Genomic DNA, 15,826 nt, shown 5'->3' with positions numbered 1-15,826 from the left:
TTTGCCTGGGCATAATTTTCGACCATATAAAGTTGATGCTACCAAATCACCTGGAAGCCTTGGTTAGGTCGTATTTGATGTGCCCCAGAAGCTCCTTTCTCCCCAACTGTGCTTGGTCATTTCCTCCTAGGTGCACAACAAACATGTCTAGTTCGGCTAGGTGATCTTTGTGCCAAATCTCCAATGTAGCCCACAGATGCTCCCAACCCATTCCGGACGCCCCCATCCATTTTATGTTTGTCTTGCTGGGTCTGGGGGGACTGGATCCGCCAATCTGGGGTCCTATGAATGAACGAGTGCCCCATAATCCACACTGTTGTCTTTCAGTCCCCAGCCAATACAAACAGTGACAGCTTGGTAGTGTGGTACAGGAATATGACTCGTTACAACGCGAGTCATTACAGTGCGTGGCATTACAACGCAGACGTTACAACGACAGCGTTGTTACCACGCAATGCCATTACTATGCAAGTCATTACATCGACTTGCAGTAGATGGCGCGCTGACATTAGAAATGTATAACTTACTATTCCGACTTCAGCCTAAGTAACAGTAGGGAAGGTGTTGGAATAGTAAACTATACTATTCCTAATGTTAGCGGTCATCTACTGCAAGTCGTTGTAACGACCGCGTTGTAATGGCATCGCGGTGTGAGGACCGCGAAGTAAAGGTAGTCTTCAGAGATACGGTTGTGTTTGGAGGGGAGGGGATGTGGAGGGCAGCTGGCTCTAAGGCTCCCCTTCCTGTGGGATTCTCACGAACAGCTTGTAGGCTGAGGAGCGCCATCTGCCTATATCTTTGACACCCTCAGTCGTCACCACCATCCTTGCTTCAGCTGTTGCTGCCCCAATGCGGAAGGAGTACATGCCGAATTCTGCTGCTGGCAACCCTGCCTCGGCGAGTGCCATCTTAAGCACCACCTGAAACTGAAACCTGCACAGGCACTCCCCGCTGCTGTTTTTGTAAAGGGGCCCTCTCCCGCTAAGCGAATCACCCAGTATTTCCGCATCCAGTGAACTGGGCACAGATATCTGTCTGACAGGCACTGAAGTTTTACAAGCGCCCCTCTTGCCTGCTGGTCCGTTTTGGACAATCTCAGTGTTACCTCGACTTGCCCTGTGCCCAGCTGTATGTCGCGTGCTTAGAGGCAGGCCCCGCTGCCTCCTGTTTGGATGGCACCATCAGCTAAACACACCAAAGAAAGATAGTGTAAAAGCTGCCCTGAATAATGTAACCTTTGAGGCGCCTGTGCAAATTTCGGGCATAACCAGGTATTCCAGGGTGCTGAATTCAATGGCCCGCCTCCTCCCTTTTCCCCTTCAGGTGCCGCTATCCCTTCAGTGCTGCCTTGAAGTAGTGTGAGGTGGTGGCATCCTCACCAGTGGCAAGTTTGGAGAAATGGGATATAGCTGCTAGTTACGCTTGCACCCATGATCTAGTTTTGTTCTGGTCGAATGTCCACTTTACAAATTGCTCTGTGGCCCCAGCTGTGCTCCGTGCATCCCAGAAGGACTCCAACCCAGTGACCCTCTGAACTGTCTTTTTGTTTGTGGCATATCTCTGTGCTGTCTGGGGTGGTGTCAGGGAGTGCTCTACCTGCTGGGGCAGGTCGCATCCGCCAGAGACCAGAGCTCCTCTGGAAAAGGGGACATTACCCTCTCCACTTTGAGGGGCCAGTTCTCTGAATTTTTCCATCTGGAAATAAGCGAGCACTTCCGCATGAGAATTATTGACCCCCAGGACATGCCTCACCCTCACTTCTAGATTGCCAGCCAACTGTAGCGTAACCATTTGCCTTACCAGCCTCAAAACCTGTGGGCACCTGGCTGTACCGGTGTTAATTGCATGCACCACAGCCTGGCTGTCTGACCATAGGGTCAGCTTCAGGTTGCTCAGCCTCGCTTGTCATATTGTCAGTGCTACTATCATGAGGAACACCTCTGGGAAGGATATGTTCTTGGTTATTCCTGCTGCTGCCCACTCTTCAGTCCACCTCTTTGCAAACCACTTGTCTCCTGGGATTGCACCATAACCCAGGCTGCCTGCAGCCTCTGTGTGCAGCGTCATTTGCCTGTCTGAGACCCAACTTTCCCTCCATATGAGTACTGCACTGCAATCTCTCAGGAAGGTTAGCGAGGTCATGCGGTCTTGTTTTGCGCCTTCGCTTAACCTAGCATGGTGGTGTTTCTTGCGCAGCCCTTTAGTCAGCTGTGTGAGGCACCTTGCAAATGTTCTCCCTGCCGGGAAAATTCTTGCAGTGAAATTACATTTTCCTACGAGTTCTTGGAGTTACCTCAGCCTGGCCTTCGCGTTCCACACCAGAGCGATGTGCCAGAGTCTAGTTCTATCCCCAGAAACACAATATTGTTTGTTGGCCCCACAGTCTTGTCTGCGACCAATGGCACACCTAAGTCAGCCACCAGTTGCTGGAAAGCGTTACGCAGGCTTCCACACTCCACCTCCTTTGGTTTTGCCTATGAATAGGAAGTTATCTAGATAGTGGATTTTGCCCCCTCCCCCACTTCCCACCAGTGCTTCCTGTGCAGCATCCACTCCAGGAAGGTGCTGAATCGCTCGAAGCACGTGCAATATATGGAACACCCCTTGGGTAGCGCCTAATCAAAATATGTCTACCCTTCAAATTGGAAACCCAGAGGTGGTAGCTCTCGGCTTGTACTGGCAGCAGCGTAAAGGTGGATTCAATGTCTGCCTTTGCCATCCAGGCACCCGCTTGTTCGTGCGCACCAAATCAACAGTATAATCCACTGATGCAAAGCCAACTGCGCAGTCCACAGGGTTGATCCAGGCATCGACTGACTCTCCATCCGGGAAAGACAAGTGGTGCATTAGTCTGTACTGGTTGTGCTCCTTCTTGGGTACCACCCCTAGGGGAGAAATCACCAGGTCTGCTGGACGCCCTGCACCCAGAGGATCTTCTACCCTAACCAGTTCTTTCTCTTTCATAATCTTCTTGCACACTATCTTAAGGTGTTGGAACGCTGAGCGAAGGTTTTTGGCTTCCCCCGCCCTGATATGTCCTGTCACAGGAATCTTGAAACCTTTCTTAAAGCCATCACACAGTAAGCGTGAGTCTGCTTTATTGTGATACTGGTAAGCTAGCGGTCTTTGCCTGTATGTATTGATGGGAGTGAGAGCTAGCTGAAACCCCCATGCCTTTTGCGTCCTAGCATCCACTGGGCTACTTCTTTCTCGCCTTATCTTTATTGTCTCTCTCTCTCTCTCTCTCTCTCGGTCACCCCTACCTTTTTTGCAGTCAGCTGCTGGGTGCCCCTTACTCCCACAGGTAGAACACATGTGCCTAAATGTACATTCTGGGCACTAAGTGCATGCATCCCTGTCATATTTAAAACGTATCGCTGAGGAGCGCTTTCCTGGTGACCCTCCTTTCCAACTTGAAAAGTGCTTTTGTCTAAAGAAGGACTTTTGCTGTTCTTGTTACCCCCTGAGGTAGCCCTTCCAAAAGGACTGCTCAGGCTTCCCTGACCAGGACCTGGTCTCCCTGGCTACCATCATCTTATGCATGTAGCCCGACACGTCCTCTTCGTCTCACTTAATGTCTGGGTGCACCTGCATTTTTAGCCTATAGCCCTTATCGTAGTCCAACCATGCTTCCCCTGCGAACTGCCTGTATACCTCATGTATTTTGGACTCGTATAACCATAAGTCTTGATGTAGTCAGCCAAGGACTGGCCGTTTTTTTAAATTCACCAGCAGTAGCGAGGACGGCACATTTCTTTTTGACCAGGGCACCACTGGAGCAAGAGCTGGCCCTGATCGGAAAACATGAAGTGCCATAGAAAACTGATGAGTATAGAGAAATTCTGATGAAATTATTTCAATCAAGCAAGATTGCATTTCAATTTCTTTAACCTAATTGTTTTCAAACCTCAGTGCAATTTGCTAGATATCAGCACACAGATTATAAAAAATCCTACGCAAGTACAAACTCCCGCTGGGTTCAATCACGATGAGGCAAAATAAATACAAGTGCCTTCACATAAGCGGCCTAAAATAAACAGATGACAAACAGCGAGGAACAGCCATTCTCATGAACACATTTGTTTGGCATGAGCATCTTAGTAAATTAAAAGAGGACAGTAATAGACCATTTTGAACAATCTTTCCCAATGGTGAGTGTATATCCTTTGAATAGTAAGTATCATTAGTTGGGATGAGGGGAGGACCTCTTCTGTGACTGCTGTACTACTGAACTAAAGATCCACCAAATGCAGCACTGTCTGCATTCTATATTCCAACCCCACCTTGTACCCCCTCCCCCTTGGGATCTAAAACAGCGGCTCTGTAGTGTACACGCACTGTGTGGTGGGATTACATGTCCAGTTAATGTTGGGCTTCAATGTTGAATCAGTCAATTGACTCTAAAATAATATTATCCATTTTAAAAACAGCTACTGATATACATTTACTTTTTAATAGAGATACACCATAGTGTGGTGTGCCTGAACCACAAGGAAAATAGAACACCAGGGATTCACTCTCATGGAGAATTAGAACATATATGTTGGTTTAGTGTTTTGATCTTGGTGTTGTACTTACAATGACATGGTTGCACTTGTAACATGGCAGCAGTACTTTTGAAGTGGTAAGGCTGTTGGTGTATCAGTCTCATATTATTCCTGTCAAACAACATGTTGGAATGTGGTTTATTAGTAGGGACAAGTAGGTATCGACCCCCTAGTAATAAGGCCAGAATCACAATAGAAGGTCCAATCAAGGTCATGATAAATTATTCCCTTGCTCAACCCCTGGTAGCTGGCTGCGAGCAGGCAGGCTTTACTTAGGCGACAGGTGTGTAAAGCATTTAAATACACCAATACATTAAATAAGTAAGACACAACAAACAATAAAAATCCATTTTATAACAATAGGACGTATTTTTATGATTAAAATGACACCAAAATTACAAAAATCCAATGTAGGGAACCGGAGATATGAACTTTTAATGATTAAATACTTTCTAGTGCCTAAAAGTGAAATGTGCTAACTTGAGACATCTGTTCGCGCTTGACTGGGACAATGTCAAAGTTTGAAGCCAACCGCGATGGATGGTGAGTCGGACACACTGAGCGATAGGGCCTGGTCAAGTTTTTACTTTCAGACTTCGTTTTTCTGGTGCTTTTCTCTCAAAGTCCAGCAAGGCACCTTGTCTGGCTGAGTTTCGAGTCGACAACAGCGGCTTGGTTCAGCGCGAGGTCTCGGTGAACTCCTGAAAGTCTTGAGCTCCGGAGCTTTCAGCTAGACGAACCTGAAATCCGGGCTTGGTCGAGGTTCGACGACGGATGCTTGACTCGACAACAAGTCGGTTAACTTATGTAGCTTTTTGACAAAAAAATCCCCAAATGATCTCAAACTCCAGTAGATGATTCCAGAAGGTCCATTTGGGATTCCAATGTGTCCACAACACCAACCCAAGGTTCCAGAAGCTCTGAGATGCTCCTTGGGATATTGGGACTAAGTTTCTCACAATGCACCTAGCCAAATCCTTAAAAGTCCACTGGATGCCATCTAGCTGGGTTCTTCTTGGTTGAGATGATGCAGGTGGATCTCTTTTAACCTGTTGCTTTCAGGGAGACCACTCCTTAAACTTTTAGAGTCAGGCAAAGTCCTTCTTTTGCTGAAGCCCAAAGTGTGCAGCAGGTACAGTCCTTCAGAGTGCAGTCCTCTTGGTGCCGGACACGGGTCAGCAGGGTTGTCCTTCTTCATGTTTATTTCAGGCAGGGATCTGAGTTGCTGGCCAGCTCTTCCATATGTATCCAGTGCTCTTGGGTAACACGCAGGGGGGCACCCCTGACCAATCGAGTGAAGGTGCCACCCACAGGTATAACCCCCTCTTCCAAAGTGTGGCATATTCTTGTCCCAGAAAGCACTATTCTTTAAAATCCAAAATGGAGATACTCCCTCCTGGAGGTCAAGATCTGGATAAGCCAACCCACTGGAGTGGCTAAGTTTCCCTAACACGTTACCCCCCTTCCAGCCCCCCTGGGGCTCCTGTTTGGCTGGGGGTGAGCCTGTGTCCTGTCCTACCTGCCATTCCCTCTTGAAGACCAGTTTAGCTACTCCACCCCATCATGCCTTTTGCTCTGCAGCTGCAGATCTCCTCCCACCAATATGCTTTGTCTCTATGCAGGCAACTTCACACCTCATCAGAGCTGTTTTGCTTATCTTGTTCAAGACTAGCCAATCAGTAGAGGCTGCTGGAAGGCTGGATTTTACCTCATCAGAGAAGCAAGTTCTAGAACTTCTTTTCTGTGATAGTTATAAGAAATCTAACCTTGACAAGATGTGGATTTATTCTATCATTTTAATACTTTGAAGTATATTTTTAGCTTGCTCCTATCAGTAGTTATACTTTATTAAAGTATTCCCATGTTAGCCTATGGAGCCAATGTGCTACAATGGGGAGAAGCAAAAATGGCAGTTGTTCCTTCACCAAGGCATATAAAACATATTTTATAATGTCCCTGCTTATTAGTTACAAGGCACCCTACCCCTGGGTAACCTAGGGAAGAGCTTAGGGGTAACTTATATGTAAAAATAAGGGGGTTTAAGACTTTGGAAGTACCTTTAATTCCAAAGTCGGATATGCATATAATTTACTTTTAAAAGATGGCCTTTAAAATGACAGCAGGCAACAAAGCAGTGCACACTTAAGTGCATTAAATCTGCTGGGCCTCTAAACCTACATGCCCTAGCATATACTAGGAGGTTACAAGTAGGGTGTCACATCAATTGTAATTACACCTAATTACCATATATACCTTTCACACACAACACTGGCCCTGGGTCTAGTTGGCAGAGCCCAGGGCACACTCAGAATCAGTTACCACTTGTATAAGTAAAAAAATGGCGGTGATAAGAGCAAAAAGAATTACCCTCTCACACAGCTCCCCTCCCACCCAGACAAAAGGTGATGGGTAACTCACCTACACCCTGGTAGGCATCATCAGCTAAGAGGAAAAGTCCAACTGCATTGGCATGTGCAGTCTCAGGTCTGTGTTCCACTGTGAAGTCCAGCCCCTGTAGGGAAATGGACCACCTCAACAGTTTGAGATTCTCCTCTCTCATCTGCATGAGCCACCCGAGAGGTCTGTGGTCAGTTTGAACATGGAAGTGAGTACCAAACAGGTATGGCCTCAACTCCTTCAGGGACCAGACCACAGCAAAGGCTTCCCTCTTAATGGCACCCTAGCTTTGTTCTCTGGGGAGAAGTTACCTGCTGCTATTGAAGGCAACTGGCTGATCTAGGCCCTCATTTACTTGTGTCTACACAGCCCCAATCCTTTGTTTAGAAGCATATGTCTGAACCACCAATCCCTTTGTGTAGTAAGGTGCCAGTAGCACTGGTGCTGAACACATAGCCTCCTTCCGAGTGTCAAAGGCCTTCGGAAACTATCGGGCCCAAATGACTTTTTTGGGCTGTTTTTTTAGAAGTGATTTCTGTCAGAGGAGTCACAATGGTTCCATAGTTCTGAAAAAATCTCCTATAGTACCCAGTCAGACCAAGGAATGCCCTGACCTATGTTTGGGTTGTAGGGTTGTACCCAATCCAAAATGGTTTGGATTTTGGATTGGAGAGGTTGTTCATGGCCTCCACCTACCAGGTGGTCCAGGTACACCACTAAACTCTTCCCTATTTGGCACTTACTGGCCTTGATGGTCAGGCCCGCCTGCTGCAGGGCCTGAAGCACTCCCTTCAGGTGGTCCAGGTGATCTTCCCTGGTGGAACTGTACACAGCTATATCATCAGATAAGCTGCACTGTACTGCTCCAACCCAGACAGGACCCTGCTCACCAACCTTTGGAAGGTGGCAGGTGCCTTCTTTAAGCCAAAGGGCATTACTTTGAACTGGTAATGTCCCTCTGGTGTGGATAATGCTGATCTCTCCTTTGTTCCTTCACTGAGGGCGATCTGCCAGTAGCCTGAGCTCAAATCAAATGTACTCAGGTACTTTGCAGCCTCAAATCTATCAATGGGCTCATCAAGTCTAGGTAAAGGGTGAGCATCAGTCTAGTGACTTCATTCAATCCTCTATAGTCCACACTTTCCACCTTGGGGGATTAGGTTTGGGTTCTGGCACCACTGGGCTATCAGAGGGCTCAATTACTCCCAACTCCAGCATCTTAGCTACTTCAGCCTTGATGCTGGTTCTGACATGGTGAAACAATCTGTACAGCTTAGTTTTGACAGGTAGGCTGTCACCAGTGTTAACCTCACTGAGGCAGTTTTACTAGGCAGGGCTAGGCTGTCTCACAGCCAGCAGGGGTTCATGCACTTAAGTGAGCATGATGGTTTGGCCAGCCATCTTGGGCCGGCCAAACAGTCATGCGCACTTAGCATTTCTCCACCGGGCAGTAATGCACAGCCTGGGTGGAGAACATGCCCAGGCTCCAACTGCCTATCTGAGCGCCGAACCACGGTGCTTAGACCAATCACAGCGCTGCTGTAATGGTGACAGGAGTTTTGTGATTGGCTTAGGGGAGCCTGGGTGCTTCCTGAGGAGAGACGCCGCCGAAGGAGAGACGGAGAGATGGCGGCCCTGCAGAGGAGGTAAGTGGATTTTTTTCCACCTCCTCCCAAACATACCCTCCCGGCCCTGCCCACCGAGCCACCCCAGTAGTTCTATACCAGCCACCGCTGCTAGCTTGTTGCAATTGTTGTTGTGGTTGTGCTTCAGTTTGAGTGTTACTGTAGTTATACAGTTAATACATTGAGTAATAGAACTGTTGTGATTGTGGGACTGCACAGTTGTAGAATTGTGCACCTGTAATATTATATGTGCACAACAGTCGTGCCCTAGTTGGGCAGTTACAATGTTGTAGGAATGCAGTCTTTGAGATCCATAGTTTTACTGTTGAGAGGACTTGGACAGTTGCAGAAATTTGAAGCAGGATTTGGGGATGCGCTGTAGATGTGCAGCTGCAGAAGTGCTGTAGATCCATAGCTGTGCACTTCTGATCTTGTTAACGTACAGGTGCAAAGTTGCAGAATGTGTACTTTTAAGGTTGTGAAATAGTAGTTTTTTGTAGGGCAGATGTACAGTTGTAGTGCTGTTGCAATCATCCAATTCTAGGGTTGCAGTTGTTCATTTGAAGTGTTGTAGATACATATTTGCAACTGTACTGTGGTCAATGTTGTAGACGTTCTACAGCGACGTGACCCCAGGAGTGAATTTATAGTTTTCTATATATAGAACTGACAGTGTTGCAGTTGTGCAGCAGGAGAGTATATGTGAAATTGAAGAGTTGTGGTTGCATTTACCATAAACACATTCTACTACACTGGTGATTTGGGCTTTTGTTGTCCTATTGCATGCAATGAGATGCAAAGAATATTGACTTTATTTGTACTGACCAGTGATAAATGGCAGGTGAGATTACTTATATGTTCCGATTGCAAGCCTACCAGCCAACTTCAGAAAGAAAAAAAACAACACATATTTTGTCTGCAAAGCAAAGAAACTAGATTTTTGCTCTGCTATCCTGAGTTTCGCTGTTAATAAAGGGTCGGGTTTTATATGTTGTGTATGCTATTGTCTTCAAATGCCTCCATTCCCTCTAACCCAAAAGCAGTATCAGGAACGAAAAAACACAGGATAGAATCCTGCTAGACAAATTTGGTCATCACACCCACTCTATCTGGCCGTTCTATAATTTGATAGGGTCAAAAAAGGATAATGCGGTTCTCATTCCAAACTTCATACATTTGGAATACCTTCCTGTGGTTACAGCGATGCTATTACATTTCTTTGCAGGAGCAGAAAGAAACCTTTCTCTTGCGAGTTCCCAATGGTCATCTGCTGAAACAATAAGGCACCTTTCTCTTCTGAGTTAGCAATTGTGCGCTGCAGAAACAGTAAAAGCATTTCTCTTCTGAGCCACCAATGGTGAGCTGCGGAAATAGTAAGAAGCCTTTCTCTTTTGAGTCAGGAATGCTGAGCTGCAGAAACAATAAATAACCTTTTTCTTTTGAGTCTCCAATGGTGAAGAAGACTTTCTCTTGAAACCGTTCTCTTTTGAGTCACCAGTGATGATCTGAACAGCTCCTATGGCTGGTCAGATTCACTGGGCATGCTAGACAAATGTCTAACTCACTTTGGGATTTTGGAAAGAACTGAAGTTGGGAGCATGGCATATGTGCTACCTAGCACATTGTCTGTGTATGGCTTCTCCTAACAAGCTAAAGGATCAAGTGAAAAGGAAAGCTAAATAGCTCATGCTCCGAAATCAAGTGCACAAATCATCAATTAGAACGACAAAAGAAAGAATTTACCAGGACTTCAGAAATCCATCTGTAATTGCTGGGCGGCCTATGAGCTTTTGTTTCCTTTTCCATCCACAAGGGAACCTGGGTTTCTATATGGATCCAATGAGCAAACCAGAAAACAATATAGGTTGATCTGCGAGGTAATCATACCACAAACAAATCTATGGTGACGGAGTAAAGCAACTGCAACACAAAGAACACATTTTGTGATCTCTAGGCATACCAGCCTGTGTGAGTTGAAGGACAAATGTTAAGAGTGCTGAATTCTGGCTACACCCATCATAAATGACCAACAAATTCTAACTTGCAATACTTTAGGTTTGTTATTTAACTTATATGTGAAGAACTATTTGTGTAATGCTGAGAGAGCTCATCAGCTAAAATGGTTACTACTTGTGCGTTAAAACAAGGCTAAGTCTTTGCTTCATTGTTATTTGGCTTGTACTTCGTAGATCTGGCTCCACGTCTGGGGGTGTTAATTGTCTCCCACCAAAATTAGGCTAAACAGTTCATTGCCTATGCTGATGTTCTGGTGTTACCTGACGCAAATCTAATTGGGTAACAGGAAAAACTAACCGTGATGCATGTTAACTGCTAATCTTGGTGTATGTTTACAATTAAACTTCATGAAAATACATCTATCAAAAACAAAAATGTCTTTTGGAAACAAGTTAATGCAAATGATAACCAGAGAAGGCCACCATTGAGAAGTTTGCCATTTATATAGGAGTCTGTTTTGATACCAGCGCAGAGAAACCCCAACGGGATTCAGCACCTAACATTTGTGTACATTAATTAGTTCAGGAATGACACAGGACACGGTTAGCAATATAAAGACAATTCCACAGTGTCTATGCACCAGTGCATAAGGGGAAGAACATTTGTCGGCAAGTTAATACAAAACATTAATGTGAAAATCTGAGACAGTTGGATTATATAGCACAGAATTAGAAGGTTCTGTGAACAAATCTAGGTGCTTTTGCAAAAAACGTTGACATTTATTGTAAGAAAAAGCTGCCTGATATAATGTGGTCTACATTCCTGTGTGGTGTGGGCTATTTAGGCTCGTGATGTAGTAACTCCTTTGTGCAAATTCCACTGAAGAATAAACAGGTTGAAGCATGAAAGACCATTTCTATAGATGTTAAACATTTGTGGGCATACGACTGAAGAGCACTTTACTATAGTATAAACGAGATAGTACTAAATAATGTATAGTATGAACGCTTGTAACTTAGACGTGCCCACACTCAACAGCGGACCACCATGATTTTGAACTGAGTGAGTCGATTATCATTCAAGCTTAAATTATGATTTGTTGAGAAAAGATGTTTAAGCTCTTTAAATTTCAAGTGGCTGCTCTTCAAAAATCTTACGTGTGCCAATGGTAAAATCTGCATTATTTCAACATGAAGGTGTGGTTGTGTGTATGGTTGTGTGTGTTTGTTTGTGTGATTGTGTGGTTGTGTGTGTGGTTGTGTGTGTGTGTGTGTGGTTGTGTGTGTGTGTGTGGTTGTGTGTGGGTGCGTGTGTGGGTGGGTGCGGGTGTGGATGTGTGGTTGGGTGTGGTTGGATGTGTGGTTGTGGTTGTGCGTGTGGTTGGGTGTGGTTGGATGTGTGGTTGGATGTGTGGTTGTGTGTGGTTTTGTGTGTGTGTGGTTGTGTGTGTGGTTGTATGTGTGGTTGTGGTTGTGTGTGTGGTTGTGTGTGTGTGGTTCTGTGTCTGTGGTTGTGTGTGTGTGGTTGTGTGTGTGGTTGTGTGTGCAGTTGTGTGTGCGGTTGTGTGTGTGTGGATGGGTGTGGGTGTGGTTGTGGTTGTGTGGGTGTGGTTGTGTGTGTGGTTGTGTGTGGTTGTGTGTGGTTGTGTGTGTGGTTGGGTGTGGTTGGGTGTCGTGTGTGGTTGTGTGTGTGTGGTTGTGTGTGTGGTTGTGGTTGTGTGTGTGGTTGTGTGTGGTTGTGTATGTTGTGTAGGTTGTGTATGTTGTGTGTGTGGTTGTGTGTGGTTGTGGTGTGTGTGGTTGTGGGTGTGTGGTTGTTTGTGTGTTGTTGTGGGTGTGTGGTTGTGTGTGGTTGGGTGTGATTGTGTGTGGTTGTGTGTGTGGTTGTGTGGTTGGGTGTGGTTGTGGGTGCGTGCACATGCACTGTAGCTCTAGGCTGGCCATGGTAGCATTTTTTGAGCCCTCACAAAAAGTCTTGCCAGACCAACGCATGCGCTGGGTCAGGTGAGACCTAAAAAAGGAGTTTTCTAAAAGTGAGCAATGGAAAGATAGAAGTCAGCCACGCAGAATTATGGCTATGCTCCAAGGGAGGGACAAACACAAGTTAAACAAGATGATTCAAAGAAGGCCAATCGATAAGCAGCAAACAAATAAGAGTGGCAATAAAGCCAACCAATGATAAGCAATAGGAGAGCAATAAGCCTACTGTCAGTTTAAAAGAGGCCCTTTACAACCAGGCAGCTTGGGATGTCTGGTAGGTAGGAGCTAAAAAGCTTCCCTAGCAGTAAAACTACGGTAGCTTCAATGGAACAACTACCCAACAAAGATGTTGGAAAAACATTGGTGATATTGCTCCTGATCACATACCTCACGGGTTGCATTTCACGCAGTAAATCCTCAAGACTCTTTTCATAGTGTTCGGCAACCACCACCAGCCTTTCTGTGGGAATTAAAATGATATGGTTAGGGGTGCAATTTGAAAATACACACAATACTATACACGGAGCTCTATTCACCGAAGTTCAGCATGGGTGCACACAAAACCCACCTGAGGCTGCAAATGGCAGAGAAACAGAATCAGTATCCACCACCATTTGAAGCTGCAGATAAAATCACAGCCAAATAATATCCACAGATGGTGTTTTTTCCACAGTTGTGAGTTTAAGATTAGATGGGGAGCCTTGGGTGTTTCAGGGGAGTATGAGTTGCTCATTAGGAGGGTAAAAAACACCCACAAAGATCCAACTGCGTACTTTCACATACGTCCTCTGCTATTCTTCCACCCCGTTTAGCCATGAATTTACATTGCCAATAAAAAGTTGAGTAAGTGTTTAAAAGGCATGTAAAACTTGTCAAACAATTCACTCATTTTATCGGGAAACGATTTTGCCTCCAGGAAAAATATTTCTCTCTTGTGGGGGAAACAAAAGCGAAAAGTTACAAGTGCTAATGCACATTTTCAATACAGTTAAATCTGCTAATTGTCCACCCAGGGGGAAACCGGTATGGCAGCAGCCGACACCTGGAATTCTGTGCCTTATGTAGGTTCCCATGCTTACTTCTGCGTTTTTTGTCAAGTTCGTTTCCTACTTTCAAAGATATGCTTGTGATTCGCTTCCTTTATGTACAACTACCCAAAACACTGGGCACATATGTCGTGGTAGAAGATTAAGGGATTTCATGGTGCCAGAAAGTGAAACTCTGCCACTATGCAGGAACTGCAGCAGCATTATGCTACTTAAAGGGTAAGTTGGGTTCCTGCACTTACAAAGTAAACTATAGAAATGAATCTTTCAACATCGTACCGTCACCAAAAGGTTCGATGTTGTAACGAGTGAATAAGTGAGGGTGATCACATCATGCAGCAAAGCACACCCAAGGTCAGCAAGTGTTGCTAAATCCCAATCCACAAACTGCCCATGTCCGACGTGCCAACGGAGAAGGGTTTGTATTAATCACGTTCCCTCCGAGTGTACTCTGCACTTGCATCCCTCAATTTCCATCCAACATAATATTCAGGAATTCCTTCACATTACCAATATAAAAACACTCGAGGAAAATCATTCGGCCTTTTTAATGAGCTCAATCAATAAACATAGTGATCCACCCACAGATGTATATGTTAGTCAAAATTTCCCCAGATAAAGTGTAGATCCCCACAATGGTGGAAAGTACACACTAGTTGTTAAAATACCCCTCACACACCAAAAGGGCCCTTGGTGTCATGCTTCATCATAGGGGTCTTCCCGCCCCTCTACGGGACGGGGTGTGCTACGACCTACGTGTACGTGGGAGCACTGTTATTGTGAGACAACTATGTGTTTTGTAGGGTGTGAGAGGAAGGGTCGGGGTGAATGGAAAAAGTGAGATCGGTGAGGTCGTATTGAGGAGGGCAGTGAACCCGGGAGTTATAGCCTATCAGGCACTCCTACGAGCCGTGCATCAGGCTCATGACGCTGTAGACATTACAGGAATCAAGTATATTGGCCGTGAAGACCCATTGAGGCATATACATTACTTATTAGATAATTTTTTCTTTTCACACAACATTTTTTCACGTTACTACACAGCACTGTGAGTTTAGGGAGGGATCCTATATGGTCCTGAAGAAGAAGCTTGGGGAGCTTCGAAACATGTCGGCAGACATAGGAGGCTCAGCTCATTGAGGCATATATACCTCCTCCCCCCACTTTTTATTAATACCAGCTCATAGGTATATTAAAGTTTTTTAGACCGACGAGCCAGGTATTTTGTATCTCACTTTTTCCATTCACCCCCGACCCTTCCTCTCACACCCTACAAAACACATAGTTGTCTCACAATAACAGTGCTCCCACGTACACGTAGGTCGTAGCACGCCCCGTCCCGTAGAGGGGCGGGAAGACCCCTATGATGAAGCATGACACCAAGGGCCCTTTTGGTGTGTGAGGGGTATTTTAACAACTAGTGTGTACTTTCCACCATTGTGGGGATCTACACTTTATCTGGGGAAATTTTGACTAACATATACATCTGTGGGTGGATCACTATGTTTATTGATTGAACCTTGGGAGGACGTATCCACCTCCACCACTCAGGCTGAGTGGTACCTCTCAACTCCCCCCCCCTTTGTTTCTCTTATATCCTTTTTAATGAGCTGCCTGGAGATCTTGCGATGCCCTGATAATGTTTGTGCCATGCATATACTTTTTATAGTTAACAAAGCTCAAAACAAACTTCCTTAGCATGAAACCGAATATGTAACCACAAGAAAAACGTAGAGGATTAACCAACACTGTTTAAAAACGTTACTGTATATGAGTATTGTATGTGATCCCGGCATTAAGTGTCAAAAGCTGTGCCCTGCAATGGAAGAGAAGTGAAAAGAAGTTTGCATCTCAAATACGCCGTTACAAATATTTCAGTAGCGTGTCAAGGTGCTGCACTGAGTACTGCAGATAAACGACATGGGGAGGAATGGGGAATTGCAGGTTTTAGTGCAGCGGCACTGGAGATATATCATGCAGAGTCTGAGTAAGGGTGAGCGTAGGTGCAGAGGTTAGGCAGAAGTGCTCTCTGGCTTTGGTGCACAGGTCGGGCAGTGGTGAGTTCTTGTGAAGGCAGCAACTAGTAAGATTTGTGATTAGTTGGGCTTTGGCAAGGTTTGGTGCGGAGGCTACCTAACGATTAAGTTATTGTGCACAATGGCTGGAGCTTTGATGCAGAATCTGAGCAAAGACGAGCTTTTGATGCAGAGGCTGAGCAGAGGCGAGCCTTTGATGAAGAGGCTGAGCGAAGGGGAGCTTTTGATGCAAAGGCTGAG

At 45.5% G+C, this 15,826-nt stretch overlaps 1 protein-coding gene across 2 annotated transcripts in view; it reads right to left on the bottom strand.

Moving 5' to 3' along the window:
• The window catches only part of TBCK (TBC1 domain containing kinase), a 1,508,203-nt gene that overhangs the window by 1,363,168 nt on the left and 129,209 nt on the right, over positions 1–15,826 (bottom strand). For both annotated transcript variants that reach the window (XM_085641401.1, XM_085641402.1), the window contains exon 3: positions 12,892–12,964. In XM_085641401.1, coding sequence (XP_085497527.1) covers positions 12,892–12,964 — 73 coding nt within the window. The remainder of the gene's footprint in view (positions 1–12,891; positions 12,965–15,826) is intronic.

This window comes from Triturus cristatus, chromosome 2_2, assembly GCF_964204655.1.
Source record: "Triturus cristatus chromosome 2_2, aTriCri1.1, whole genome shotgun sequence".
Lineage (NCBI taxonomy): Eukaryota > Metazoa > Chordata > Amphibia > Caudata > Salamandridae > Triturus > Triturus cristatus.
The sequence above is the reverse complement of the archived record's forward strand: the minus strand, read 5'-3'. Positions and strand labels throughout refer to the sequence as shown.